The sequence below is a fragment of the Ambystoma mexicanum genome, chromosome 6q, assembly GCF_040938575.1.
Source record: "Ambystoma mexicanum isolate Mex_15411 chromosome 6q, UKY_AmexF1_1, whole genome shotgun sequence".
NCBI lineage: Eukaryota > Metazoa > Chordata > Amphibia > Caudata > Ambystomatidae > Ambystoma > Ambystoma mexicanum.
Window position 1 is genome coordinate 1,397,704,917 of NC_090937.1, and position 27,745 is coordinate 1,397,732,661.

Consider the following 27,745-nt stretch of genomic DNA (forward strand, 5'->3'; position numbering starts at 1 on the left):
CTCACTTCACCTTGGGTTCTTGTCTCACTCATCCTACCTTGAGTTGTGGTTTCTCTCACCCGCCTTGGGATTTGGTTTCATCACTCCACCTTGGGATTTGGTTTCTTTCATCTGCCTTGGGGTTCCCTTTCTTTCAATCCAGCTTGGTGTCTGGTTTCTCAGTCCCCGCAGTTCTTTCACCCCGATTTGGGATATCGATCCTTTCTTCATGTCTTTGATCTGGTTTCTCTCACCCTGCCTTGGATTTTCATTAATTTCACCCCACTGTGGGGTTTTGTTTCTTTCACCCTGCCGTGAGGTTTGGTTACTTTCACCCTACCTTGGGTTTTTGTTTTGTTTACTCTGCCTTGGGATTCAATTTCTCGTACCCCGCCTTGGGGTCTGGTTTCTTTCACCCAGCCTTGGGGTCTCGTTTGTTTTAACCCGCCTTGTGGTTTGATTTGTTTCATCCAGTCTTGGGGTCTGGTTTCTTTCACCCTGCCTTGGGGTTTTGTGTCTTTCATCCATGCCTTAGCGTTTTCATAGGCCTCACCACCTTCCTCCTGGTTTCCCGGAGCCACTGCTTGCCTATGATACCTGGCCGGTGCTCCTCTGGAGTGTCGGGAGGTCTAGTGATGCAGTACCACTTCTTTGGCTTCTTCTCAGTGTTCCACGTCAGGTGGAGCTTGCCCTCTCCTCCCACTGGCTTTCCAGCGGGACTTCACCACTTGCTCTTCGGTACACCAGTTGTCTACTCCTCAGTGTCCTTCTGGGTGGACCACTTCCAGCTCCTGACCCAGCAGAGACTATGGGCATTCTGCAGCCTTGGCCACGGCTGGGTCTGCCATGCCTGGCGTATGCTCTTCCTCTCTTGCCACACCTCCCAGAAAGAGGTCTCCAGGCCTCGGCAGTTTAGCGGTTTTGTCCTCTTTTCCGGCCAAGCTCTGATTGGCTTTTTCTCTTTCCCTCCGTTAGGGGTTGGGGCTATCCACTCTTCCGTCAGATCAAGCGAGGTCAGAATGCACAGAGGGTGAGAAACCAACCCAATCATTCATACAGGAGGTTTCATGTCATCATACTCTTTGATTCCCATATAGCCAAAAAAGATACTGGGATCCTGAGATAAGGGAGGCTAACTGACATCCCTCTCTGGGGATTTTCTGTCCTCTATGTGAGGGTTCACCCTCAGTGAGATTTTGCTTGCCCTGTCCCACAGGGGATGTTAAGCATAGCAGGCTCACCTCCCTAACCCCTCTGGGCAGAGGGGACGCATGTCCTGGATTTGTCACAGAGCCCATCTGGAGGGGGAGTAGGGACAGATTAGTGGGATGGGAATAGGTTAATGCTGAGATGCTGTTCGTTTGTCTTGCAAGACGTGCTGAAGAGAAAATCCCTCTTTGCTCACCTTTTCTCTGAAATTAAATTATTCAATTTTAACGTTTACAAGCCTGCAACTTTAGAGAAGGGAAGGTGAATCAATAGCCTGGAAAATAAATAGCCTAAGACCTTGGCTAAAATGGGAGGTTGTTTATTTTGGAGAAGACTATCCCAAATAATATTATTTTCTGTGGGGAGATCTGGTTTTGCATGTAAGTTGACCCCTACTTGTACGCACTTCCAAAATAGTAGTGACAATACTTGGTCTTGGCATCCTTCCTGATCCCAAGTGTGCTATGTGACTCTCCGGCCCCTTTATTTGATATACCCAGTACACCTGTCCAGCCCCAATGCCAGTTGAGAAGGCACGAAACCTTGGCGGCCTATTTATTCCTGTGCTTTTGTTTACACAACAAGGAATAATGTAGCCAAAAATGTATCTTCTATGGGCTAAGAAGGAGGAATGAACAGCAACCTTAACTTGAAGTGGTGTTGTCGGATCTAGACTATTGCAATGCTGTTTTCACATAGAACTGCCGTGTTTCAAAGAGCTAAGAACCACAATGATCCGCTGTTATTTGCATTCCTCATTACTTGCATACACCTTGCCTCCTTCTTTCCTATCTGTTACATTTCATTCAGGCAAAATAATACCTGGTGCTGGGATTTCCCTAGATTGTCCAGGGCTGTTGGTGTATAGTTCAAATTATGTAATCGTAGGTCAGGCCAAAAGTAGATGAGTTATTACAAAACAGCGTTAATCAAAAATGCTGCCACAAAAGCATTTAAAAGCAAAGCATAATATGAGCAACCAGAACTATGTTGGAAAGTAAATAGAGCTCATAAACGTCAGGCATCTTGTCGCTGGTAGTATTTTATCATAAATGAGAGGCTGATCCGCACGTAATAGCTTGAAAAGGAGCTTTTATCACCAGGCTGCATTTCAATAAAGGCATCACTACATCACACATCAAACAAGTATGAATTGACCTCTAATCGTAGACAGTTCAACAATCTTTACTGCAAACTTACTCATGTGGAAAAACTTTAACATGTACAAGTTTATTTTATTAAATAAACATTTTCTATTGTAAATCTTAGGATAGCACAAAAAGTGCAAATGATTTTCTGTCTTTATATCATTGTGAATGTTATGTAGCACAAATGCAATCTAGACAAGCAGATAAATAGTAAATTTGATCAGTGGCATTTCCTGGTGTTTTCACGCCGTGGGTGGATTCTGGGAGTAATTTTAGAGCTAATCCAAGCTACGAAGTTAGACACCTTGGTGTACACTCCTGGCTTTAGTCCACATCCATCTCCCCAGCTGATAATTCCATACAGGTATGACACCTTTTCAGATTCACAGACCAAGGGTCCTCCAGAATCTCCCTATATTAGGAACAAAGGAAAGTGTGTTAGTTGTATCTTACAGAACCGTTTTTAAGAAAAATAACTAACATGCTTGCAAGAACATCCAATGAACAATGCGAATTGATTTCTGATGCTGGCTACTAGGTCTGCCTGATTTCCCATGACCACAGAGTACGAGCACCTCCTTGATTCTGAGTTCATGCCACAACCTACTGGCATTTGGTTAAATCAGTAAGTGAGTGCAAATGCATTCTTTCACTGAAAGGCTGTTCATGTTACATTCATGGAATACAATTCATACATGTATCCCCCTATTCTGGCAACTTTTCAATGTTAACCTGGAGACTTTTGTCTCCAGCAGACTAGCAAGAGCTCTTTTTGCACATATTTTCCCACTGTTTTCCACCTATGTGTAGAATGACCAGGGGTAGGACTAACCGAACCCCAGGCTGAACCTAGCACTGCATACATAGATTGTCCAAGACGTAGCTCAAGGTTTTTTTCATTGCAGATGGAAAATGCTGCTTCCTTTTGAGTGGTGTTTGCCATGCTATCCGGGGGTTTTGACACTCACTTAGGTTTCAACATAGCCCTGTCTCGCTGATACTATTAACACAAGTCAAAACTGGGTGGAAGTTGTGGGAAACCTTGAAGTGAAAGACCAATCCCCTGGAGTAAACTGAGACTAGAAAGTGTTTAAGAGAGGCAACATAAACAAAATGATGCCCCCTGTTTGATTGCGCATCTTCCTACCTGCCATGATGAAATTGGTAACCTGTAAAATAGGAGGTGCAAATAACTGTTTGTGAACCCCAGAGATAAACTGCAACCATTTCTAAGGCCTTTAAAAATAGTTTCAGACTATTATCAATGCTAAGGAAAAGCAGAGAACTGTAATTATGTAAATGTGAACTTTCTATATGTAAAAGTGCGAAAAGGCCTGATTTCATGCTTTAAAGTGACAAATGTAAATCATGTATTTTTCAACTACTGCCTGATCAGTATGTGAAGACATGCAGAAAAATGCACAGGGAAGTAGGATCAAAGAGAATTTAGCGGTCATAAGGACATGTATTAAGAGTATTTGAACCAAAATGAACAATTCTAGGATTTAGTCAGTGTGCCATATTCTTAATATAGTTGGCAGATGGTGCACTTGTGTTTTCAAATAGAAAATAATGTGAAGTGTAATATGGAAATGAGGAATCATCTGACGTTCCATTGTATGTTTTCCATGCAGTTCACATCCCTTTGAATAATACTGCATTTCACTTTACTTGAAATGAGACATGCCTATGCAAGTCCCCAGGGGTCAGGTTGTAGTGCATCCCCAACCTCAGGAATCTGGGTAGTAGGACTGATCAAGAGGCTGTTATTGTGTTCATGTAAGATTCGGCTGCCTGAATCCCATTTAAATCAGTCTCAAAGCTAATGCAAATGCAAGTCATGAGATCATGAGACTTTCCTGTGTCAGTGTCATGGAAAACAGCTCATTTGCGATTCACTGCCAGTGACACCTATTGGCTGAAATGAGCATTTATTTTTTTATAAACTGAAAAAGAAAGTTACATGGTGAATTTTAAAATGTTACCCCAACATGTAATCATTTCAAAAATCATATCTCCAGCTTAAAATAAATTACAGTCTGTAGTTAAAAATGACATCTTCCAACTGATATAAAATTCACCTGGGGCGATATGGAAGATACATTAAGGTAAACATTATCTCTGGAAATACACAGCGTACATGAACTTTCAACATCTTCAATTGTGCTTTTTAATCTATATAATACAATGATCCTTACTTTATTAAACTTGCACATTCACATCCATAGTAATATTAAAATAAGCAAAATACCTCTTCATAAGTTTAAGAGTAAGGTCATGAGGCTGCTGTAAACCACACCTCATTCACAAGATGTGGGCAGGGTCTGAAGGTTATAAAATAGTTGCACAAATAATATTGGGAGATTAAATAAGCAATAAACCCCAAGCAGGGGGGGACATTACCACTTCAGGTATTGCCCCGGGGCCCATAATTACAGGCCCGAGCGAAGTGAGGACCTTAACAAAGGATTATTGCTATTAGTACCCCAGCCCGTAAGACAAATGCTCTGGCGTTTCGGAACAGAAAACCAAATGTTAAAAAAAATAGCCGCCGGGGAAGGGAACACCATTACGAGGTTGGAGGTAGCTATGGTGCTATTAGCGCCATGACTGCCTCCAAACTCGTTCCGACTCCGCCCTGGTGAATGGAGCAATTACCAGTCCATTCCAAGGTTGGCGGGACCGGTAATTCCCCATTCACCAGGGCCATTCCCATTTGAGCCCCCATAGGGCTAAATGGGAATGGGGAAGGCGCTAATAACGGTACCGCAAATTGCGGTACCGTTATTAGCTCCAGAGTCCCTTTGCGGGTCCCGTCCTAATGCCTGGAAAAACCAGGCATTAAGGGAGGACCCGCAAAGGGAACTCGTAGTAGGGCGGTAAGGGATTACCGGCACCGGTGCCTTTACCGGTGCTGGTAATCCCTTACCGCCCACCTCGTAATGAGGCCCATAGTCTGTTTTCCCTTTCCATGGTGGCCATTGAAAAAAATAAATGAAAAAATGGCTGCCATGGAAACGGGAGAAGGGACTACACAAAGTCCCCTCTCTCTTTCCATGACACCATTACAAAAAGTTTTTAAAAAAAAGCTACCATAGAAAGGAAGAAGGGACTACTTGTAGTCCCTTCTTCCTTTCCATGATGGGATGTCTCAGATCGGGAGCGGACGCGCTGAGGACAGAAGTGTTCCCAGCAGGTCTGCGCCCAAAATGGACTTTAAAGAAGGTAAGTGGGGGTTGGGGGTGAGGAGGGAATTCTGTGGATGGGGGAGGAGGACCCCACTTACCTCGTTCCCCGGCGGGGGCAGATGGCGGCCGCCAGCTGTGAGGCGACTTGGAGCGGGGGGATTACTGCTGGTAATTCCTCCCTTCCGAACCTTCTCATTGGCCTCCAGGTACTAATATTGAAGACACCATATGGATAATTGACAGGTGCAGTGTTAGATAAAATGTCCTTTTTACATTGAGTTCTGGGTTAGTACCTAGGTTTTAGCAGACATATTTCTACAGAATGGTGTCCTAACTGTTCATTTCTATATGCATACACTGTGCACATAGTTTTCTGATGTATGTTCTTCCACGCTTGATTGTTGGTTTTATGTACTCCATAGGTGTGGACTATACCATTTTTTTTCACTGTTTTGTAAGTAATGAAGTATATGATTAATATGCTCTCTTTGTCACTATGTATGGAAGCATGTGGAAACAAGTAGCATGTTTTTAAGAATTTGAAAAAATTTAATAAAGATAATGGAAGAGATGGGCAAATAAATTCCCACTCCCATATCCATTTTTATAAAAGATAAAAAGAGAATTATTTTTTCTGTGTTTGAATTGGCCATTCATTGTGAGCCCCTATCAGAAAATGTGTGTACAGTATATGGATATAGAAATGAACGGTTAGGACACTGTTTAAAGCTGACAGCATTGTGTGCACTTGAATGTAGACTGTTTTTGTACAATGATACCAAATTAAAGAAGAATCCTTAGCTCCTGCTAGCATAGACTCACACGGGCTATAGCATTGTCATGACATACTATTGCCTGATGAGGTATCATTTAAATTTGAAGCTGCTATGTGCCTAGCCATGAATTAGGTGCTTGTGAAATAGAAATGAGAAGGTTGAATTCATTCTATTCACAGAAAACCGTATAAAGTCTAAAATCCTATGGTATCCCTTATCCTGAAAATGCATTTGATAAACCCATGTGTATTGTGATATGCCAGGGTTGCTTTAACATGGTAACTGTTACTAGAGCATATTACAACTCCAGGCCAAACACACATGTAGATTAAAACCTGTGAAGATTGAAAACTACACTCTTGTAAATTGAAAGTTGTACACACATAGATGAACAATTGTGCAAACATGGACATTGAAAGCTGCAGAGACATGTTCTGAGAAAACTGCACACATGTGTTCAGAGAAGAGTGCCCAATCCCATAGAGTATTAGTATTATTTTCCTGAATCTAAACCTGTAGTAATCAGACAAAATGTTTTCTTGCCTACATTTAAGGAATGTGTGCATAGCCTATCCATTCAAAACCCCACATTCATACAGGTGAGCCAACTAGAATTAATTAGTGCTTATAAATACCATTTGTTCGAGTAACCTTTCTTCTGTACTGTACTTGTTTTGGAGAAAATCCAGAGTTTTTTAAGAATCCTGAAATGGTTCTATATATATATCTGAGCCACACGTGCCAACAACAATGCTATCATTGAAATATACTTTGTTGCCTAAGTAGTAGCAATCATAGGAGTGTATTTAGAATGCCTAGTATCTATCTGTCTGTCTGTCTATCTATCTATCTATCTATCTATCTATCTATCTATCTATCTATCTATCTATCTACCTACCTATCTCTCTCTCTCTCTCTATATATATATATATATATATATATATATATATATATATATATATATGATTTATTTTGGAAGCAAATGCTTGCATAAATAGATATTAGTGAGATGCATGTAGGCAGGAAAGAACTGTTTTGATGTTTAATTGTTTATGAATATATAACATTGTAGTGATTTCCTTGGTATAAAGTTTGAGGCTATCTTTGTTTAGATTTTACTTAATTCTTTAAATATATTTCGAATTCTGCATACACTGTCTGTTTTTCTTGTCCAGAACGGTGAGGCGGGATTGTACATCAGGAACAATAAACTGGTGATGTCAACCTAGGCGGACGTATATATAAGTCAAACATATATTTCTACAATGTGTGCAGGATGTCTTGCTGCCAAAAGGAAAGGGAACATAGCATATCTGGACCCAACAAGGAAGCCCCTCTGTGGGATCTCTGAGACCTACCTTTCCCCTGGACATGGGCACTGTTAGGGGGTGCTGTCCATGCGCTCCACCTCCTGCCTAATTTACCTGTGCGCAATCTTAAATCATTAAAGAAACCCCAGATGAGCCTATGTTACTAGTACAGCATTCGCCAGCCCTTCAGTCCTTGGCTTCCGTTTGGCAAACTGAAACAATGTGGGCATCGAAGTTTTAATTAACGTATTTCACACACATTGGTAATAATCACAGGACACCAATGATTTGTAAGAGGAATCCCAGGATTGGTTAGCTGTTATACTGGTCATATTGACTTATCTGTTCACTCTACTTCTTATCCTGTCAAACTCTTCACTCTTTCTTTGCACACCACACTTCCTCAATGGCCCTCTTCACAGTCATTGTGGCCTTCTGGTGCCCGTTGTTTAAACTTTATTTTGTAATTGTATTGTTTTAAGCACAGCCGTAGCTCAAGAGCAGCGCAGCACTGTACACAAATACAGTAAACCAATGGGCCACTGTAGTTGTGTTATTAGGCTGCAAAGTAGCTATATGTGAAGGATATTATTGTCACTGTACCAATTGATTTCAAGAGTTGCATACATATATGCCAGCACAAATAATGAGTTTGGAATGTTAAATATATAGCTTGTTTCGTCCAAATTGAAATCTGTTCAGGTGAGTGTCAAAGTCAAGTAACAATAATATCATGCTTTGATATAGTACTTCATCCTAGGTTTCCCTAGTATATTATCGCTGCAATACAGTACGTTTCCCCTTATCCATCATTTATCTGTACCCGGTGTATCATACGCTGATCTAGCCCATTCTCTCTTTTTGCAGTCTCTTTCTTTCTTTCTCTCTCACTCTGTCTCGCTCTATTTTGCTCTCTCTCGCTCTGTGTTTGTGTATCCATTATCTTCTCAGATTGTCTCCGCTCTGCTTTGCAGAGTGTGTTCATGCAGAAACAGGGTAACTGGGTCTTGGCATTGGTCAAATGGATGCCTCAAGTCAACAGAAAATTGCTGTTCATCTACTCTTGCTTGCTTTTCTCATGACAATTAAGAATTATATTGTCTCGCTCTGTGGGTGAGAGTCACACTGTCAGGCACACGATTGCTAGAGCCACCTCATCCATTGTTGACAGCAGAGCAACCAGAGGAAAAAAACACAGATAGCTTGCATTGTCGGAAGAATCTGCTCTTTGTGTTCTTTAATGGCTAAAAGTAGAAACAGAGCAGGAGCGAACAAGGCGTCTCCCGAAGAATGGACCAGACTAGCATTTGGAGACATACAATGGCATTGCATGCGTTGTGCAGGAATGTCGCTCTCACACTGAGAGCATATTGTCCGAAATGGGAGAGGTGAAGGTGTATGGGATCTGCAGAGGATGTAGGGGTTCTGAAAGAGTTTGTAATGATATGATATGGCATTTATAATGCGCCTGTACACAAGTGTTTCTAGGTGCAACAAGACAAGGAGGGGGAAACATAGGGAGGACAAAACAACAATCTCACTGGGCCCTATATGATTCAGAACATGCAAGTGCAGGGAAGTGGAAAGGGAGAAGTGCCGGGGGGATGGGAGAGGTGGAGGCAGAAGTGCAGGTAACTCAAAAGTGCAGCCAGCGTGTGGCTCGGTGCAGGTAACTCAAGAAGTGCAGCCAACGGGTGGCTCATAAGAGCGGAGAGAAGGGACTGTAGGGTTGCAGATACAGACCACAAGTGCTAGGGGAGCCAGGAGGTAGTGTGAGGTGCAACTGGACATGCAGGAGCCTGGGCACAAGTTCAGAGGCTAGCCAGGTGACCAGTGTGTGGAGCAGTCGATACATCAGAAGGGGAGAAGAAGAGAGAAAGCAGAAGCAAAGAGGAAGGTCTTGGGTTGCTTCCAGAACCAGAGGTGGTTTTGCTCAAGTTTGAGAGAGGCAGGGAGGCTGTTCCAGCGGGAGGTTCCAGTTGAAGATAGAGATCTGCCCCCAACTCTCTGTTTCGAAAAGCGCCTGACTCTCATAGAGTTTGAAGTGGACGATCGGACAGCTCGGGGGAAGAGATGTTTAGGAAGAGAGAGTGGGAGGTAGTGCAGACCCAGGCCCCAGAAAGCCTTGTGGATGATGCAGATGGTCTTGAACTTGATCCTTGCCACCGCTGGGAGCCAATGAAGAGATTTCAGAGCTGGAGAGATACGATCCCTGGGCTTGAGGCCAAGGACAAGCCTTGCAGTCCTGTTCTGGATACGTTGAAGAGGTCGAGAGTAGAGGCAGGAAGATTTAGAAAGAGGCTGTTGCAGTAGTCCAGCCTAGAGGGGACCAGAGCTCTGGAGACAGTGAGCTTCTGGGGGAAAGTAAGGAAGGGAAGAATACCTCTGAGGAGGTGCAGCTGACAGTTTGACTTATTAGAGATGTTAGAGATGTGAGGAGAGAAGCATGGGGTGGAGTTGAAGATGACCCCAAGGTTCTTAGCCTCTCAGGTAAGAGCAGGAAGAGGGCCAAGTGTGGGCGGCCAGAGAGAGAGAGAGAGAGAGAGAGAAAGAGGAAACGAGGGAGCTTTTGTTTGCGATGAGGAGGATCTCAGTCTTACTGGCATTAAGGCAGAGATCATTGGCGGCACACCATTCTTGAATTGCGGTCAGACATTCTAAAATGAGAGAAGGAGAAGGGGTGGCTGAGGGGACCCTGAAGGAAAGCTGGGTGTCCCGCATAACACCGAAAGTTGGAGCAGAAGGAAGTGATGCGATGGGCAAGAGGTGCCAGGTATTGGTTGAAAATCCATGGAGAGAGGTTAGACCCGTGGAAAAAAAACACAAATGGAGAGAGAGATACAAGAGAGGAAAGACCCCAGTTGGACCTGGGAGTGCCGGTTAGTGAGAAAAGAGGTCAGCAGAAAAGGGCCTGATCAGTGATACCCATGTTATCACAGATGCGATTGAGCAGGATGGCATGGTTATCAAAGGAAGAAGAAAGATTGAGGAGAATGAGGACAGAAGGAAGGTTAGAATCAAGGTTTGAGAGCAAATCTTTACGGGTGTTCAGGAGAGCAGTATTGTGATTCTGGCAGCTCTGAAGCCAGACTGGTGGTCATGGAGACAACCAACAGATTCAGTGTGAAGATTAAGCTGGGAGATGGCCAGCTTTTCCAAGAGTATGCCCAGGAAAGGGGTGATGGAGATCGGGCAATAGTTAGCCGGAGAGGAAGGATCGTCAGAGGGCTTATTAGCAGTTGGTGCACAAGGGAGTGCTTAAGTGAGGAAGGGAAGGTTCCAGTGGCAAAGGAGTTATTGCAGAAATCGGCCAAGGCTGAAGCAAGGGTATCGATGTGGTCCTTGATGGTTTTGGATGAACAGGGCAGAAGCTGTTTTGATGAGACTTGGATAGATCGGACTTGTCTCGAAACATCGTCAGGGGTAAACAAGTGAAATGAAGAGAAGGGAGGAGGAGAGATGGCCACAGGCGGCCCAGGAGTGAAGGAGGAGAAGGAGGAGCAAGAGAGGGTGGACAGGATGTCCGGAGTTTTAGTGATGAAGTGAGAAGCCAAGGCCGTACAGAGGCCTGGGAGGGAACAGGAGAGGTAGAGACTCCAGCAGGATGGGCCAGCTCCATGCAGATTTTTAAGAGTTCAGCCGAGTTATTTGATTCCGCAGAGACGAAGGCTTGGATGTGGGCTCTCTTCTTGGCGAGGACAGAAGAGTCTGTATTGCCTTTGGAGCAGGCGTCAGGCCAGTTTGTCAGAGGGTGTGTCTGATGCCCTCCACTTCCTCTCAGCCACCCTGCACTTGTGTTTGCGGGAGACGGGGTCGGAGTCGTACCAAGAGTTGCACTTGGATTTGGGGATCAATCGAGTCCTAATGACAGGGGCAAATACATCAATCGTGTTAGAGATAGAAAGATGAAGGTTAAATAGGGCTGTGTCAGGGTGTGAGTCAGCTAAAGGTGCAGACTGAGGAGAGAAGGTAGCTGCGAAAGCCTCCACTGACACAAGCTTTCTGGGTCGGATGACTGAGAAGGTAGGTGGCAGTCCTGGAGTCAGCTTGGCCTGAGGGGTAGAGAGAAGGAGGTGGGAGGAAAGAAGATCATTCCAGGAGAGAGGAGTGGTTACAGAGTTGGAGAGGGGGAGGTCTAAGGAGATCAGAACATCCAGGGGGTGTCCTGCAGAGTGAGTCGAGCCAGAGGGAAGAATAGAGAGGAGAGAGAGAGAGTTGCAGAGGTTGCAAAAGAGACCTAAAGAAGGGCAGGTAGCATCCAGGTGGATGTTAAGGTCCCAGAGGAGGAGAAGTTGAGAGGTAGCGGTGAGGAGAGGTTCGCCGACTCAGAAAAGAAGGGGGCGACCTGGCCAGGCAGCCTGTACATTGTGGCCACAGAGAAAAAAAGGCCATGAGAGATAGAGAGCCTGCAGACCAGGCATTCAAAAGAGACATAGTCCTGCACAGGAATGACAGAAGCAGGGATCCACTCCGAGAAGATCAAGGCTACACCCCCACTGGGACGGTTGTTTCTGTGTTCGGAGAGGATCTTGTAGCCATCAGGAAGGAGACTGTCAAAGCTTGGGACAGACCTGGCCGTGAACCAGTAGATCCAAATCAAGTTTTACCAGCAGATGGCATATGTCAGAGGAGTGTTTGAGAGCTGAACAAGAGCTAAGAGTAGCAAAGTGGAGCAGGTTGCCCCCTTTGAAGGACTTCAGTGGAGGGGTACAGGTCAGAGGTACGCCCTGCAGAAGTGTTGTAGGTGCTCGAGGATGGACAGAGGAGGACGGAGGAGAAGGTAAGGAAGCCAGGGAGGTGGATGTGGGTGCCAGAGGGATGACGGAGGAAGAAGTCAACAGGGTGGCCGGAGATGCAGCAGAGGCAGCCGTAGAGGTGGCAGAGAGGGAAAAGAAGGAACAGAAGGAGAAGAAAGTATGTTGATAAGGCACAGGAAGCATCTATCAAAAAGGAGTTAGTTGGCCTGAGGGAGGGCCTTGGACCAAGACAGTGCCATTTAGGTAAACATTGATGATGATCTTGGAGGAGTGAAGGGGGTCAGGAGTGCCTCCCACCGGGTGACACCATTAATGGTTGAAGGAGAAAAAGAGAGAGAACAGAGACCATATGGGGGTCCATAGGCCTGGAGAGGGTGTGACAAAGAGAATGTCGGTAAGGGTCTGTTTGGAGGAAGCACTGGTGTAGGTATCAGCGATAGGTAGGCCTGGGTTGGAGACTAATTTCAATGGCCTTCATCAGGAGAGAAGCTGATTTCAGTGTCTCATTCAATGAGGTATCCTGTGGTCAAAGATTGTGCACTGAGATGTCATGCATGCCAAGGGAGAAGGCTTGATAGGTTCTCTGATGTACTATGTGGAGTCTGGCAGATAGATTCAGAAGGATCCACTTCTACTGATAGAGGGAGTCCTGGAAAATATCTGAGGTGATCATCCGATCCAGAGCAGCGCCTATTCAATGGCCATAGCAGCTCAGTCGGCGCTCCCTGTCGAGCGATGCGTAGGCTAGACGGCTGTCCTGATAAAGGCCATTGAAATTAAGAGCATCCGTCAACCGAAGTACAGGCTGAAACACAGTTGTGTCGACAACTCTCTGGAATGGCATGGATCATTTATAAAACTGCACAATTGACCAACCAATGTGGCAGTTACATTTACACGACCCCCAGACATTGAGAAGGGTTATTTCACATTCATATGAGTCATACATGTGGATTTTGTTTTGATAATTGTTACTGTTATGTACATGTAATGCACTATTTTTTGTCCTGTGCAACATTCATTAATGTATTAAGTTGCTTGGTGATTTCTCACTTTTCTCTATATACATGTGGTATATGTATTAAACAATAGTGGGTGACTCTTTATCTGGGCTCGCCCTGATTGTTTGTTTGCATATATAAATACATGATTACCTGAGTAGATCAGGGAGTTGTTCCACTCCCCTGGAAGCCAATAGGCCAATAGGCTACCCGGTGATGATGGCATGAGTTGCAATCACCAGTGAGTCTTTTAAAAAGAGCCTCACTGTTGACACAAGTGGATCCAAGCACAGATAATTCAGCATAATAAAATTGGGCTCACCTGAGTGACTAAAAATGACTTCCTGCCCTAACACCTACCATACTTCAAATTGCACAATTACATATACTAATGTTAAATAAAGTAAAAGGCGTTTCCCTTTGGGTAACCGCCCATCAACCAAATAATGTGAACCGCTTAATCTTTAACATACCAGACAGCATACACTTACTTAACTTAACTAATATACCTGTATTTAGAGAAATATCAGATTCACAGCCTGAGGTCATAACACATGTCAAAATCAAAAATACTGCCCACACACAGCTTGAAAGCACTACCACTGGGAAGACACAAAGCAGAACACACAGTACTGCAGCAGCATCTGGTAAGCTGCCCATTTACAAACACAGCACAGCACTAAAAGCAAGGAATGTAGCAGGCGGCATCATAAAAAAGCAAAACAAGCCTAAAAAGATACCATAGTTCAAGCAAGTAATATAAAAATGAACATTTAGGAGCCGATTCATGGAATTATTTTTGTGGAACACCAGGGATGTGTGCTCCATTCTGCGTGAGAACACCATTCATCAATTCATGGAATCGACTGCGCGGCACTTTTTCCTAACTTGCATGGACTTCGCGCAGGCTCAGCACATCTCTCCGAGCAGTCGAGTGCCTTGAGCAAGATACCAAGCAGAGCATGGGCGAGGCCTGCGTAAAGGGCGGAGTAGGGGGCAGAACTCAGAAAATTAGGACGAACAATGGAAAATGTGGGCGTTACGAGGAACAGGCTTTAGGCAGTCCATTGCATGTGCACAAATGCACATGATAAAGTGTATTCATGGCTGTGATCGTGCAACCTCCCGACTGCGAAATGCCCACGCAAATCCCTCCATGTCTCTGCCACCCAAAGGCAGGTGTAAGTATACTTGCGCATAGCAATCGCAGCTCTGAGGTAGGTTTGCATGTCGGATTTCGACATGCGTGTACGCAGCCGGGGATCTGATTGGACTTAGGTCTAGTGTGGAGCAGGAACAGTTAACGGGGGTTCGCACACAGATTTGCTGAGTTTCACCCGAGTTACGATACACATTATGCATGTTGTCGGGATGCTGGTAACATTTAGGAGGGACCCTGCGCAGGGTCCTCGGCTTGCAGATCCGCTGGCGGGGGACCCTACGCACTGTTTGAAGGGTGTGTATATTTGCTCCTGTACGAGCACACAAAGGTAGCCGTGCTGGCTGTTCTTTGCTTTGCATGGGGGCGTGTCGAGGCATTTGTCTGCGACTTGCATATACCTTTTACGTTGCGCAGAAAATTCCATGAATACGCGGTGCATGCATCTCTTATTCTGCCTGCAGTCTCGTTCTCGGCGTGCGGCCCTTGTAGGATTCATGCACTCTTTTCCATGAATCGCCCCCTTAATTCGGATTGTAATCTTGATACTATTGTTTACCTAAAATACTACAAAACATTGTTAACATCATCAACACGAATTAAATATATTAAATATACGGATACGTGAGTTAGTACTACACTAATTGAACATTATTATTAAACCAACGAACTATTACCATTAGTGCATGAAACAACAAGCAAGACATTCCAAACTATAATATCAATATACATATTTACAGGTTCAGGCCACTGCAGTTCACATCAGCGTGTACTGACAAGACCAGCAAAAAAAGAAATAGAGAAAGACACGAATACCTTGACTGATGCAAATTGTGTTAAGGTATCCTTTTTATAGGGCACTAGCAATACCTGTCCAACTAACAATACTGTGGTAAATGTTTAACAGGACCTATAGCACGACTTGCATTACACGCAGAGAAGCCGCCCCTCCAACCAAGCAGGATTAGATGCACCACGCCCATGAAGCCGGTAAGTAAACTATTTACCAAACCTGTTACGTGTGAAAAAACAGATTTAACCATAGCCACGACATCAGAACTGCCAAAGTAAAACTATGTTGGTGAAATTATGTAACTATTTTTAATGCATACTACTTACATGTGCAATGCTGAAAACTTACAAAATATGTACATATATTTACAGAACCAGCTTCTTGTGTACGCCAGACCAGACTGTCACTGTCAAAATATATCACACTTCTGCACAGAACAGCTGGCTACACAACTGAATAGCACCTCTGAATGTGTTGCTAAGCATTACCCCAAAGCTAGGCCACAAAACCAACTTGATAACTATATATGAAAGTGGGAATATGCTGTTTCAACTGCTCACACACCCTTTTTGCAACTGAGATACATGTGAAGATGTGACATCAAATCAAAACATCCCACACATTGCAACACAAACAAAAGAGTAAATTTAAAACCACCCCATCCTCTATATAGTTATTGGATATGGTCATGTAGAAAATGGAGTATGAATTAACTGAAAAAAAGAACTATATCTTCTAAAAAAAAAAAGGCCAACCGACACAGCCTGTGAAATTAGAGTCCATGTGAAGTTCCGGCAGGTGGAGCACACTTTTTTAATTTCTCTGTCTATGGGCCATTTATGAGTTACTTTCGCTGACCAATGGATTCTTCAACTTCACTAAAAGCTATAGATACATATGCAAGTCCAGCGCCAACTGAAAAGGTAGTTAAACGTGTAATCACTTTCAATTTCCAACAAATTACAGGTCTGGCTTCCTAAAAACAATACAAAAGAAGAATATGAAACTCAAAAAATAAACACACACCGTCTAATGTACCTCCAATAAAACACGCACTGTTTTGACACATACATTTAGGACTTATTTCTTCAAGATAGACATGTTATGGTTTGCTAGATCATCCGCTTGCACACCTCAAAAGCATGCATTCTGGATTATGGACATATCGGGGGGGAGGGGGGGAGGGGAGGACGAACTGCTTGCAAATACATGCGCCACTCCTTCCAAACAATAAAGGTGATGGACACAAAAAGCATACGCTTTGAAATATAAGAAATAACCACCATACAAAACATTCTGTATCATGAAAAGTATAATACATCCACACAGTTCTCCATAATAAACATTCAAAATAAATATTAAATACTCACAGGACATTTCTACACATAAGACGTGCCTCATTAAATATTTGCAGTATTTGCAAATAAAATGTAGACTGTTCATCCAAAAGTATATTAATACTTTCAAACACCCATTATACCCATATACCCATACCCCGCATCACCTGGCCAACATCATGCGCATTTCATTTCACATTACTTTGACACTGATACAACTGGCTGTTTTTTAAGCAACGAGTACAAAAAAAAATGTTACGATTTATTTAAACTCATTAGGTGAACAATGTAAAGTTACTAAAAAACAATAGTAAACACAACCTTAGCTTGAATATATTGTATTGTATTGTAGTCGTCATTTATATAGCGCCATTTCCCCATTTATATGGCCTCAATGCACTTTGTGGTTGAAACGCCCTCAGGGACCGAAGTCAAGGTATGGGAAAGTTCTAAGAGGAGGCTTAAGATGTGAGTGTGCATTTGGCCAATATTAGGACTTAGGAGGGCTGGTTAGGCTCCAGTAAGCAACCCAAGACGTCAGGCACGTGGGTGGGTGCTGCGGGAGGTCACGACAGAGCACTAGTGCAGGAGTGCATGAGACTCGATGTGTATCCAGCGAGACCACATTTTGTCATAGCTTGTCCCTGTATTATAATGGGAGAGGTGTTGAGGCAGGTCTGGTGTTTCAGTGCGAAACCGCTGTGACCAGCTATGCCGAATTTGACATAGTTATAGCTGCATTCTAGAGTGCGTGGATGGATAGCCATGCCTGTGGTGGATATGCACCAAAGAGGTGCGTTTACACATACCTTAAGCTCAGATGTCGCTGTGTCATCCGATCTTCTGTGGGGGAGAAAAGGCAACTATACTAATAGACCTTTTGGGCACTATGGACAGCCTACCCTACTAGTCTGCCAATTGCAATACACTGGTTGACGTAGAGCATCTTGTCGGAGGGACAGACATACTACCATAGAAACTAGGCCAATGGGATTCTGACAGGTGCAATAGACAGGTTACCTTTTGCAAAAGGCAAAAATAAAGGATTATCATTGAATACAAGTTAACCACTACTATGTGAATATAGAACAAAATGTTGAACCCTTTAACTTCCTGTTGCACACATCGGGCATAAGTATGTAAGTCAGAAAAACGTCTATGCACAGTAACAAAATCCATCCCATAACAAACATACCTATCAACAGAATTATGTTGCAAATTATAAATAAATGAGCAATCATTGGATGGTTTTGGCTCCAAAAAGGGTTAACTTTGCTGAAGACTTAGCAAATGCCAAGTGTCACTCCGGCCATCTCCCACTACGCACATATCCAAATCATCATTGCTGAAACCTTCACTCAACTATTTATTTTGTGTTGTTGTTAAGCTGTTAACAGAAAAGTGTTTTGTTTGCTAGTGTAGTATAGTGATGGGCTTGTTTGTCCTTTTTAAAGAGAATCAGAGCATTGTATGGCTGCATGACCGTGGTAGTAAAAGTATATGATGATTTCAGAAAGTACTTTTTTTAAGTGCAGGTTTTGATTTTATTTCATTTAAAGTGTATTTTATAAATACTTATTTGCACTGTTTTGTGTTTTAGGAAGAATGCGTTTTAATTACGTTTGTTTGTTCTTGGTATATCATGGACTCCAAATTCACTCCAATGTATTCCCCTGAACTAATCTGCAGAGTTTCTGTGTATGAAGAATTTGGTTGGTCAAATTCTGACACAGCCATCTGCACTCCCTGAAATCACTGCAGTTCTGAACCACATGGCTACAGATGAGTCAGCAAGGACTGATCTGTTAACCGTTGAGTTCTTTAAAACCTTCCATAGAGAGCTACTGCTTAAAGTGCTACAGCTTTTTAAAGAACTTAGAGATGGTGTGTAAAGTGCAGGGATCTCTCTGGAGGCCATGATAGTAATCATTCCAAAAGAAGGTAGATATCTGACACCAACGGCGCGGTTACAAGTGTGCGGTGCTGTCAAAATGGTGGTAATTCCATTAGAGATACTTTTGCTTCTGAATAACTGCACTGCTGTACTACAGGGTTTGCTGAGTTTCACCTTCAGAAAAATGCTGGAGGTAAATCTTCCACCTTAAAGCCAAATCGGGAGATGTACTGCGCGGCCTTACAACTTACAACCCTGGAGTCCCATGGACCACCACTGACGGTAAGCAAGTTTGGTGATAATTCTGCAGATTTACTCCTGAAGTACCTCCAAATTATGGCCAAACTCGTGCTGAGGCCCTAAATGATATGATATGATATGTTTATTTATCTAGCGCCTTTACACATTGTGTTTCAAAGCGCTTCACGGCAAGTGAGGGAACACGGGAAAATACAATGACATTCTCACAGGCCATGAACAACAAGAATGTGAAATTAACTATCATACTCGGCAAGTGCAAGAGCTAAAATACAGATAGGAAGGAAATGGGAAACAGACAGGCGACTACCGCACTAGGCCTGACGAAATTTCTGGTAGAGCCGGAAATTAACAAGAGGTGAGGGAGGGGGAGGAGAAAGGAGGTAGTGGAACAAAACAAGCGACTATCGTACTAGGCCTGATGCCATTTCAGATAGTGCTGGGGGACGGGGGGGGACAAGTAAAGGGAGGGGGTAGGAGACAAACATTTGTTGCTATCATACTAGGTCATGGGACAATTCTGATAGAGTAAGTGCATAGAAAAAAGTAAGGGAGGGCGGGAAGAGAGAGGGAGAATGGAGAGGAGGAGAAAACAGAATAAAACAGTGAGAAAAAAAGAAAACATATATATAGATATATAAATATATAAAACGCAGGTGGCAATACATCTGAATGTCAAAACTGCAATGTTCAGCCAGTGGGTCTGCATCACTGTTCTCATCTGAGGCTGTTCCTGGTATGGGCATTGTGGAAGCCTTTTTATCTCTTGAATGGCCCTCAAGGTACCAAACCATTAAGTAGCTCGTCCCTCATGTTTCCTGATCTTTTCTTAGTTTGCTTAATGTAGATTTTGAAAGATGGTTTTCTGTTGTGGAGATATTGCAACAATTGCTCACCTAACATCGAAGCATGGCTACTTGCCTTGAGCTATTACTACTAGAATATATTTACTGTAATCAAGGGTGGTTTATCAAGGAATAGCTTGGGTCCAACTCACTACTATTTTGTAATGTTATTGCCTTGGCAGAATGGCGCAAGGACATGTCTGTAGTTGCGTCTGCTACTGAGAAAGCATTTGAGCGCATTGAATGACCTTACCATTGGAAGTTTATTGAGTGGCAGCGGGTCTCTGGCACTTTCAACAACCTAATCAAAATATTGTTCTCGGACCCTAAAGCGATAGTATATACACGTGGCTTCTGATCTGACTTTTTTTTTACTTGAGAGGGGGGCTCTATATCATTTCACTGATGGGTCAGGGTTGTGCATTACAACTAATAGTGATTATCCTAACACTACTATCCTACTCGAGACAGTACAAGAAGGCATTATAACAGGAATGGGCTTCCATTAGGCACTGTCTCTCCGCCTACCCCAGGATAAAATTAAAAACCTTATTTCTTACCTAACATTTCTAAAAGAACAAGACCCAACACACCTTCACTACTACACAAAAGTGTATTGTCTCAAAAGATTCCTAAAGTCATCAAACTGTTCACCACACTCAGTCCCAAAATTCTCCTAGAAACATCTTGGTGGTCTGTTATTTTCAGTTCAAATCCCTCCTCTTGGGGAACACCTTTCCACTGTAGGGGTACAAAGAAAAATGATCACCATATATGCCGTAATGTGAACACTCATGTGCTTGCTATCTTGTCTTCTAATCCGCATTCTCCACTCTATCAATGGCCTTCCTCAATTTCCTCCTCCTCTGAGGCATAACCATTTTGCAGCTTCCTCGCTCACATTCAGAAACAAACAATATGTTGGGATCAACCAACTATTAAATACAAAATTTAGTTAGTGCATTCAAGGTCCATATGTGAGTTTGCCGGCATTGTTAGAACTAATTGATACATTCTTCTCAATTTCTAATTATAGATTAAATAGACATACATCTGAAACTGTTCCATATATTCACGGGAAATCTTTGGAGGAGGAAATGTTATGGTTGTTGCGTAAAACAACACAACCACAGAAATCCACCTGCTATGGATCCACTAGAACAAAGTGCCCAGGGTAAGGGGGGGAGACATTTGCCAATGCTCAGACTTGGTTTAAAATGGACACAGAGCTTGTGGGCCCATCACAGGGTCTATGGGCCCCTTACAGACCTGCCACAGACCCAGATACAGGGATGAACTGACAAGGAGGTGAATGTTAGTGTTGCAGTAGCCACAGTATAGTCAAGGATGCATGACACTTTACACAGGCAAATGAGAAATGATTTTCCTTTGCTTGAGGATGAGGATGGAACAGAGCTCATATATAAGGCATGCCTTCATTTCAGTCGCCGGATTACACCCGATCATTTTGTACATTTAGTTATCTAAACCTTTGATAGTGCAATGGTAATTGACACGCCATATTAACTAAGTCATAAACCTTGGCTGAAAGTTCATCACAAGTAACACACGTTTTCAGGATAACAGCAAAACCATATATATCATATTCCATGAGATTTCTACACATTATCGTTTAAGAAAACTACTTGTTGATACTGAATCCTATATAATAGGTCAATTTGCCTTTGGGAGGTTCCTTCTGGGAACACAGCGTTTGGTGTGAGAAACTTTTCAGTATATAATGAGTCTAATATAAGATGGAATTGCCTTGAGGACGACCGATTGGTCGAAACACGTGTCGGCTGTGGCTGTAGATTTGTTGGCCTTACCAATAAATCGATGTTGGAAACCAAACAATTGGTTATGAATTAGATGGACTATTTTAGATCATGTGCAATTGATTCCATTTTGGGTCACTGCGCAGTTGTGCCATATTTCTGACATAACATATATAAACTATCACAAACTCCATCCCTAGCCCTCGTTCCTTTTCTTGCCTGTATAGATCGTTTGTGTGCATTTAACCTTTCTCCTGCATTGCTGTTAGTCCTCCTCTGCAGCCTTTTTCTATTTTCTTGGAGACCAAGGTCTCAATACTCCTGGCAGAGGGACATTGTGGCAGTCTCTGGACAGCCTCTGACTGTACTGTTAGAGTGCTATAGTGGTGACCAGTGCTGTATCAAAAACACCTACCATAACTCGTAGAAATAAAGTACAACAGTTTTTATTCGAATTAAAACTAAGGGGTAGAGAGGAAACTGCTGGAACACAAACAGAGGCAGCTTTCTTGGTGGAATGGAGGAACTGAACCATCAAATGGGTCTCACCTAACCTATAGTGGGACTAACAGGCAGAAGTGTAGGTCCAGAGTTTTGGATGTACAAACCTTCAAACCCATAGGGGGATGATCCTGTTATTTTCACTACCTATTATTCCTAGCGTGGGTTCCCTCAAGGCTTATGTTGCTCAGACACAAGATACGGACAAACTCCTATAGTACCCAGGGGAATAGCTAATGAACCAAAGTAGTGTGATCACTCAAGGAACAAAGTGTCAGGATGGAAGGGTAAAGCCAATCACGTGAATGGCATCTGCTGTCAGGACCTAATTTCTGAAGTGCGATACCCACTTTCTATTCTAGTCCACATACCGATAGGGCATCTGAAGCCAGAAAAGTGTCCTTCAAAACATCCACAGTCTCAGGGAGTTTTATGTGCAACACCACACTTCTTTGACTTCACCTTGGCAGTTGATTCTGGAGATCAGCACTCCCTCTTGATCTAGTGTTTTACAAGCCCTTTACAGTTTTCTGTCTTGCCCTAGTGGTCATTTGGGTAGGATTTCTTCTCGATCTGGGTTTTTGTCAGGCTGCAGTAATTATAACCCTCATTCAAGGGTACCACACTTTGAGCCCAGAATCGATGAAGCACAGGCTTGCAAGACTCTGCAGAGACTATTTTGTGGAGAACCATGCTTCCGTAGAACTCTGGTGGGAGGCCATGCTTTCTCAATTCTTGCACCTGGTATGTGGAACTCGCTTCCAAACACTGACAGTGCGCAGTATTGATGACAATTTAATATCCCGGAAAGCCTTAAAAACGTTCCTTTTTTAGGTTCTGTATTAGCTGAAGTATTGTTTCTGGAGTGGCTCTTTGCTGCCTGCCACACTGTTTCTTAGCGCCTAGATGCTATTAGCCTTAGTTTGAGCTTTATAAATGTTTTTATATTACATGATATACGTTCTTTTGCAGCTAGCACCAATACATAGGATAGTTCTCTCAGCAGGCTATTCTGTTGCTCATTCTCCTCATGGCCTCCTAGCATTTGGGCCAATACCCGCGGCTGTCTCCTTACTCTGGCCTCTCCTGGAGGCCTTACCCTCGCTACAGTGTGGCTACATGGTTTAGTCACCTCCTGTTCTGCAGCCGTCCTATAATGTGGCCTAACTGGCTTGGACATGCCAGGTTTCTCCTCACTTTCACTCTGTCTCTTCTTGTCACCACTGCACCAACTCTCTGAAACATTGTTAGAACACCCACATTGCTGTCTTCTTTCTGCCACATTTTATATGTTGACTTAGGCACTAATTGGTCCAATGGTCCTTGTTATAAGTAGGTCTGATTACCCCTTAGCCTAATAATACTATTAATTATAATAATATGTTTGTATTCACTTCCAGAAAACTGCCTTTCGTGGCTCATATTTTGAAATTGTCCATTTTGATTTTTGAGAATGTTGGCACACACATAACCCTTACCTTGAACATGTGAACACCATAAACATTTTACTGGATCAGGCAAACTTCATATATTCGTCCATGCATTTTGGAATCGTCCCCAAAACACATATTTTTGGATGCGGAATGTCCACAAAGGCAGACACCACCAGCAGCAAATACCTGCATGGAGCAAACCACATGTGCAGAATAATAACACCAAACATATGGACGAAGGACATGCTGCGGACAATCAAGACAATCAAGATAAGGGCATTCGTATAAAGAATAATTGATTGAGACATTCATACAAGCACAGTAGACCCAGCGTCACAAAGGTCTGATGTCACCAATACATGCATGTTCTGGATGAAAGGGTAGTAGCTTTGCAGTCACCAATACGTGTGCTGCAGATAAGATATGCCCACACAAACACCACCACCAAAAATAACCTGCACCTATGGCAACAATACACAATAAGAGCAACCGTGGAATGAATGCCCAGCGCACAGTGAACGTGGGAACACACACTCTGCATGGAATGACAGGGAGAAAGAACAATGGCCAGAGACCACACAGGGATACCAGGAAAGGTTTATGCGCACACTCACACTACATCACTACTTTACAACACTCACTCTAAATACGAGGCAGCTCACATCCATAATATAATATTATATACATTACAATAATATAATATAATGGAAGAATGCAGTGAACAGCCAGGGTTGCATGGTCGCAATGGCACAGCGAACTGTATATTTCAAGGATGCTCAGATAAAATGTGTATTTCACAAAGTTACATTCATGCTTTTTCCATGGTGGGTAAAATGGCAGCCATTGCTGCCAAATTGAAAGGGGCATCATTTCCATTATTGTTAGCAATCCCCCATAATGCCCATATACATTTATATATATATAAACATGATAATGCTAACACCCAAGCTAGCAAAACTCATTAAATGAAATAATACAATCTACTTAAAAGTACCAAGTGATAAACAAAACACACATCTCCCTAAAATGCTGGTAAAGGTGTACATTTCATGGCAAGCAGTTTATCAAAGCACAAACAGAGCAAAGAAATAGAGACCATTAATAAACACGACTTTTCTTTCACCTAGAAACCCGCACAATCTCTCATAACATTAGTGCCCAGCTGGCCAATAACAAGCCAACTAGTTGGAGTTCCCTCGAACATTTTAAGAAGACTTAACAACAAACCGAAAGAAAAATCCTTGTCTGGCTTGTTATAATTCCTATAATGGTCAAGAAATGAGGGGGAAGAGAAAAGAGAAGGGAGTTCAAAAGAGGTGAGACATGAAAACCTCCCATTACATGTTTTCAATTGATCTCCACATTCTTCATTCAGGGAAGCCAATAATCAGGAGGGCTATCCATGATACATAGGGTTTGAAAAAGGTGATATATGCACCCAAAATGGGACGAACATGCGCAAAAGAGAAAGAAAAGGCAATCCAGGGTCGACTCTACCCATGGAGAGAAAAAAAGGGGAGATGACAACCCACACCCTCACTAGAGTTAGCAAAAGGTCTGCAAGCAACATTTAACAAAGCCAAGCAAGTCTTAAAATACACAAGAATTTAGTGGAGGGAGGTACCCACAGATTTCAACTCAGTCCCTCATGAAACAGTGCATCTCTTCATCCAATTGTAAGCCTGCCTTGCATTTTTGTGCTTGTGGTGCCTAATATATGCCAGTATTGTCGCTTTAAAAACATACGTTTGTGCTGACTGCACTGATACCTATACTAGTGTTTCCCATGTCACACCACATTGGAGTTAACGTTTTGCTCTAGGGCGTAACGTAAATGAAAGGTGTAACAGCCCTGCATAAGACTTTTACACATTGCATGTATGTCACGCCCCATTTTCATTCATGTGCATGGTGGAGAGGAGTGTGGGATCATAAGTTACGATTCTGCCACCCCTTTATCTCTGGCATACAAATATTCCACAATTTGTGGATTCCTGTAGAGTCCGCCTGCTTTTTACACCAGCACAAAGCAAGCGGACTCCATAGAAATGCATTTGAAACGTTTCATGCCATGTGTACAAGGTAGGCAGCGTTTACTTCATGTGCACGTCAGAGGTCAAATAGTCAGGATACAAGCATATACACAACCTTTTTACACTCCCCTTTTGCACTCAGTCTTGCAGAAGAGGAAAATAAGGCGACTGGAGCTGTAAATCGACAGGGACCTGTTTACACAACAGTGTAAACACAACAGGTCCCTACCGTCTAATTACAGTATGATCCCCCTTGTGATGCAATCAGTGTCCAATATTTTAAAGCAAGCGACTAGAAAAACACATTTTCATGCTGGCTGTTCCCAATATATGCCAACATTGCCCTGTGAAACAAGTTTTCCAGTGGTCCAGTACCCCAAAAAATATCTTATCTTAGCTCCATAACATATTAACATGCTGCAGGGATGTGTCCCCTAACGTTCATGTCACTCACTAAGCAACCTCCTGCCCTGTGGCCTTGCACCAGCACCAGCCACACACGTGTAACCTTGCACCATCACCAGCCACACACGTGTGACCTTGCACCATCACCAGCCACACACCATCACCAGCCACACACGTGTGGCCTTGCACCATCACCAGCCACACACGTGTGACCTTGCACCATCACCAGCCACACACGTGTGACCTTGCACCATCACCAGCCACACACCATCACCAGCCACACACGTGTGGCCTTGCACCATCACCAGCCTTGCATTTATTAGCTGCATACTGATGGTGGGTTTGGTGGCTCTGAATTGGAGTTGTGCATTCAGTGATGCTACGCGGTGGTGCTTTGACATGTGTGCTTTGTTAAGCATATTGTACTCTCTCTGTACAAAGTAGAAGAGCTTTCTCTTCTTACATTTTAAACCCACCATAATAGTGATGTGGACATTATATTCTCTCATACATTTACATAGACACCACGCTTTACCAGGCAAGCAGCATCTATGACCCAGACAAGTTCCATAACACATTGGTTTGCCTGATATGTTACGGCATGGCAAGCCAAAAGCGTAGCCTTAGCATGGTATGGGAAGACTCAGAAGTCTTATAGGCAACTCAAAGAAGAAACAGGCATGGATTACCTGGGGGACAGGTTCAGAACTCAACAACTTGTTTTCTGGCGGTTGATCTGGCATAATGATATGGCAGGGTTGTCACTAATGCTCCTCTGCCCTGGACCCTAAGATTAGAATCAGACAGCTTGCATATACCTGAATGGAGCGGGCAGGCTTGGGATCAGAAGAATTGGTTTTAAGCCATCTCGGTAACAAGAGCCCATTGCTTTCTTTGTAAGAGGACATGAAAATAGAGATAACACAAACGATCAGATCCATTATCCATTTGAAGACAATAAAGGCTGTCTGATGAGGTCATAAAAAGTGGGCAACCTCCCCATGAACATGTTACTCTGCAATTCTCTTGTAATGCCAGCAAGGCCTTTGGGGCTGAAGAACAGACGTTGGCATCACATATTATTTGTTCTGTGGAGACCAGGAGGTAGAAACAACAATGAATTGTTTTCTGTTCTGCTCCACATGTGCTGATGTAAAGGAGAAATAACATTAAACCGGAAGAGGAAGAGCTGAATATCTACCTGAGGACCTTTAAATGTGACCTCTAATTAGGTTGATCAGTATTTTACCTAGCTACACTGGGATTCCTTTTTTAATGCCTAGTTGATATTGTGACAATCACAATAAAGGATGAAATTGGGTCATGTAAATAGCTGTGCCTATTCTTAACCATTGTGGTCTATTGATATGACCATGAACTTTCAGATTAATAAGCAAATATATGTAAAAAGCTCAAGAGTACTTATTAATAATAACGTGTCATTTATATAGCGCTATTATCCAAAGCGCTTCACATAGAACAATTTATATACAATTATTATTACCCAGTAGAAATTGGCACTCATTTTATCTTCTTCTGAAGAATGAGTGCATTTTGGCGGGTTTTGAATCTGTGACCTGCAGATCACACACAGATCGCAGCTACAAATGCTTAACCTGCTGAGCTATGTCAAGGGTTTTGACCCATGTTGAATCAATAGACTGGGTAGATGTGGGGATGAGCTGTCTCCGCCCATTATTCTATCCCCGAACAAACTAAATCAATAGACTGGGTGGATGTGGGGATGAGCTGTCGCCGCCCACATTCACGCCAGAATCCAGGAGAACTGCGCAGTTGGCACAAGACCACTCCAAAGATACAACTTTCTTGTGGGGGGGTTCCACATCACCACTCTACTGTAAGGATGCCATCAAAACAATGTTAAGCAAGGGTCCTATTCTATCAAGCAAAAGACCACTCTATTGAAATGCAGTAATTCAA

At 43.1% G+C, this 27,745-nt stretch overlaps 1 protein-coding gene across 4 annotated transcripts in view; it reads right to left on the bottom strand.

Annotated features, from left to right (window-relative positions):
• Window positions 1-2,263: 2,263 nt before the first annotated feature.
• The window catches only part of HGFAC (HGF activator), a 1,108,062-nt gene continuing 1,082,580 nt past the window's right edge, over window positions 2,264-27,745 (bottom strand). For 3 of the 4 annotated variants that reach the window (XM_069632041.1, XM_069632043.1, XM_069632038.1), the window contains one exon: window positions 2,264-2,748. In XM_069632041.1, the coding sequence (XP_069488142.1) occupies window positions 2,557-2,748 (192 nt within the window). In that variant the 3' untranslated portion in view covers window positions 2,264-2,556. The remainder of the gene's footprint in view (window positions 2,749-27,745) is intronic. The other variant, XM_069632040.1, reaches the window with a different exon arrangement.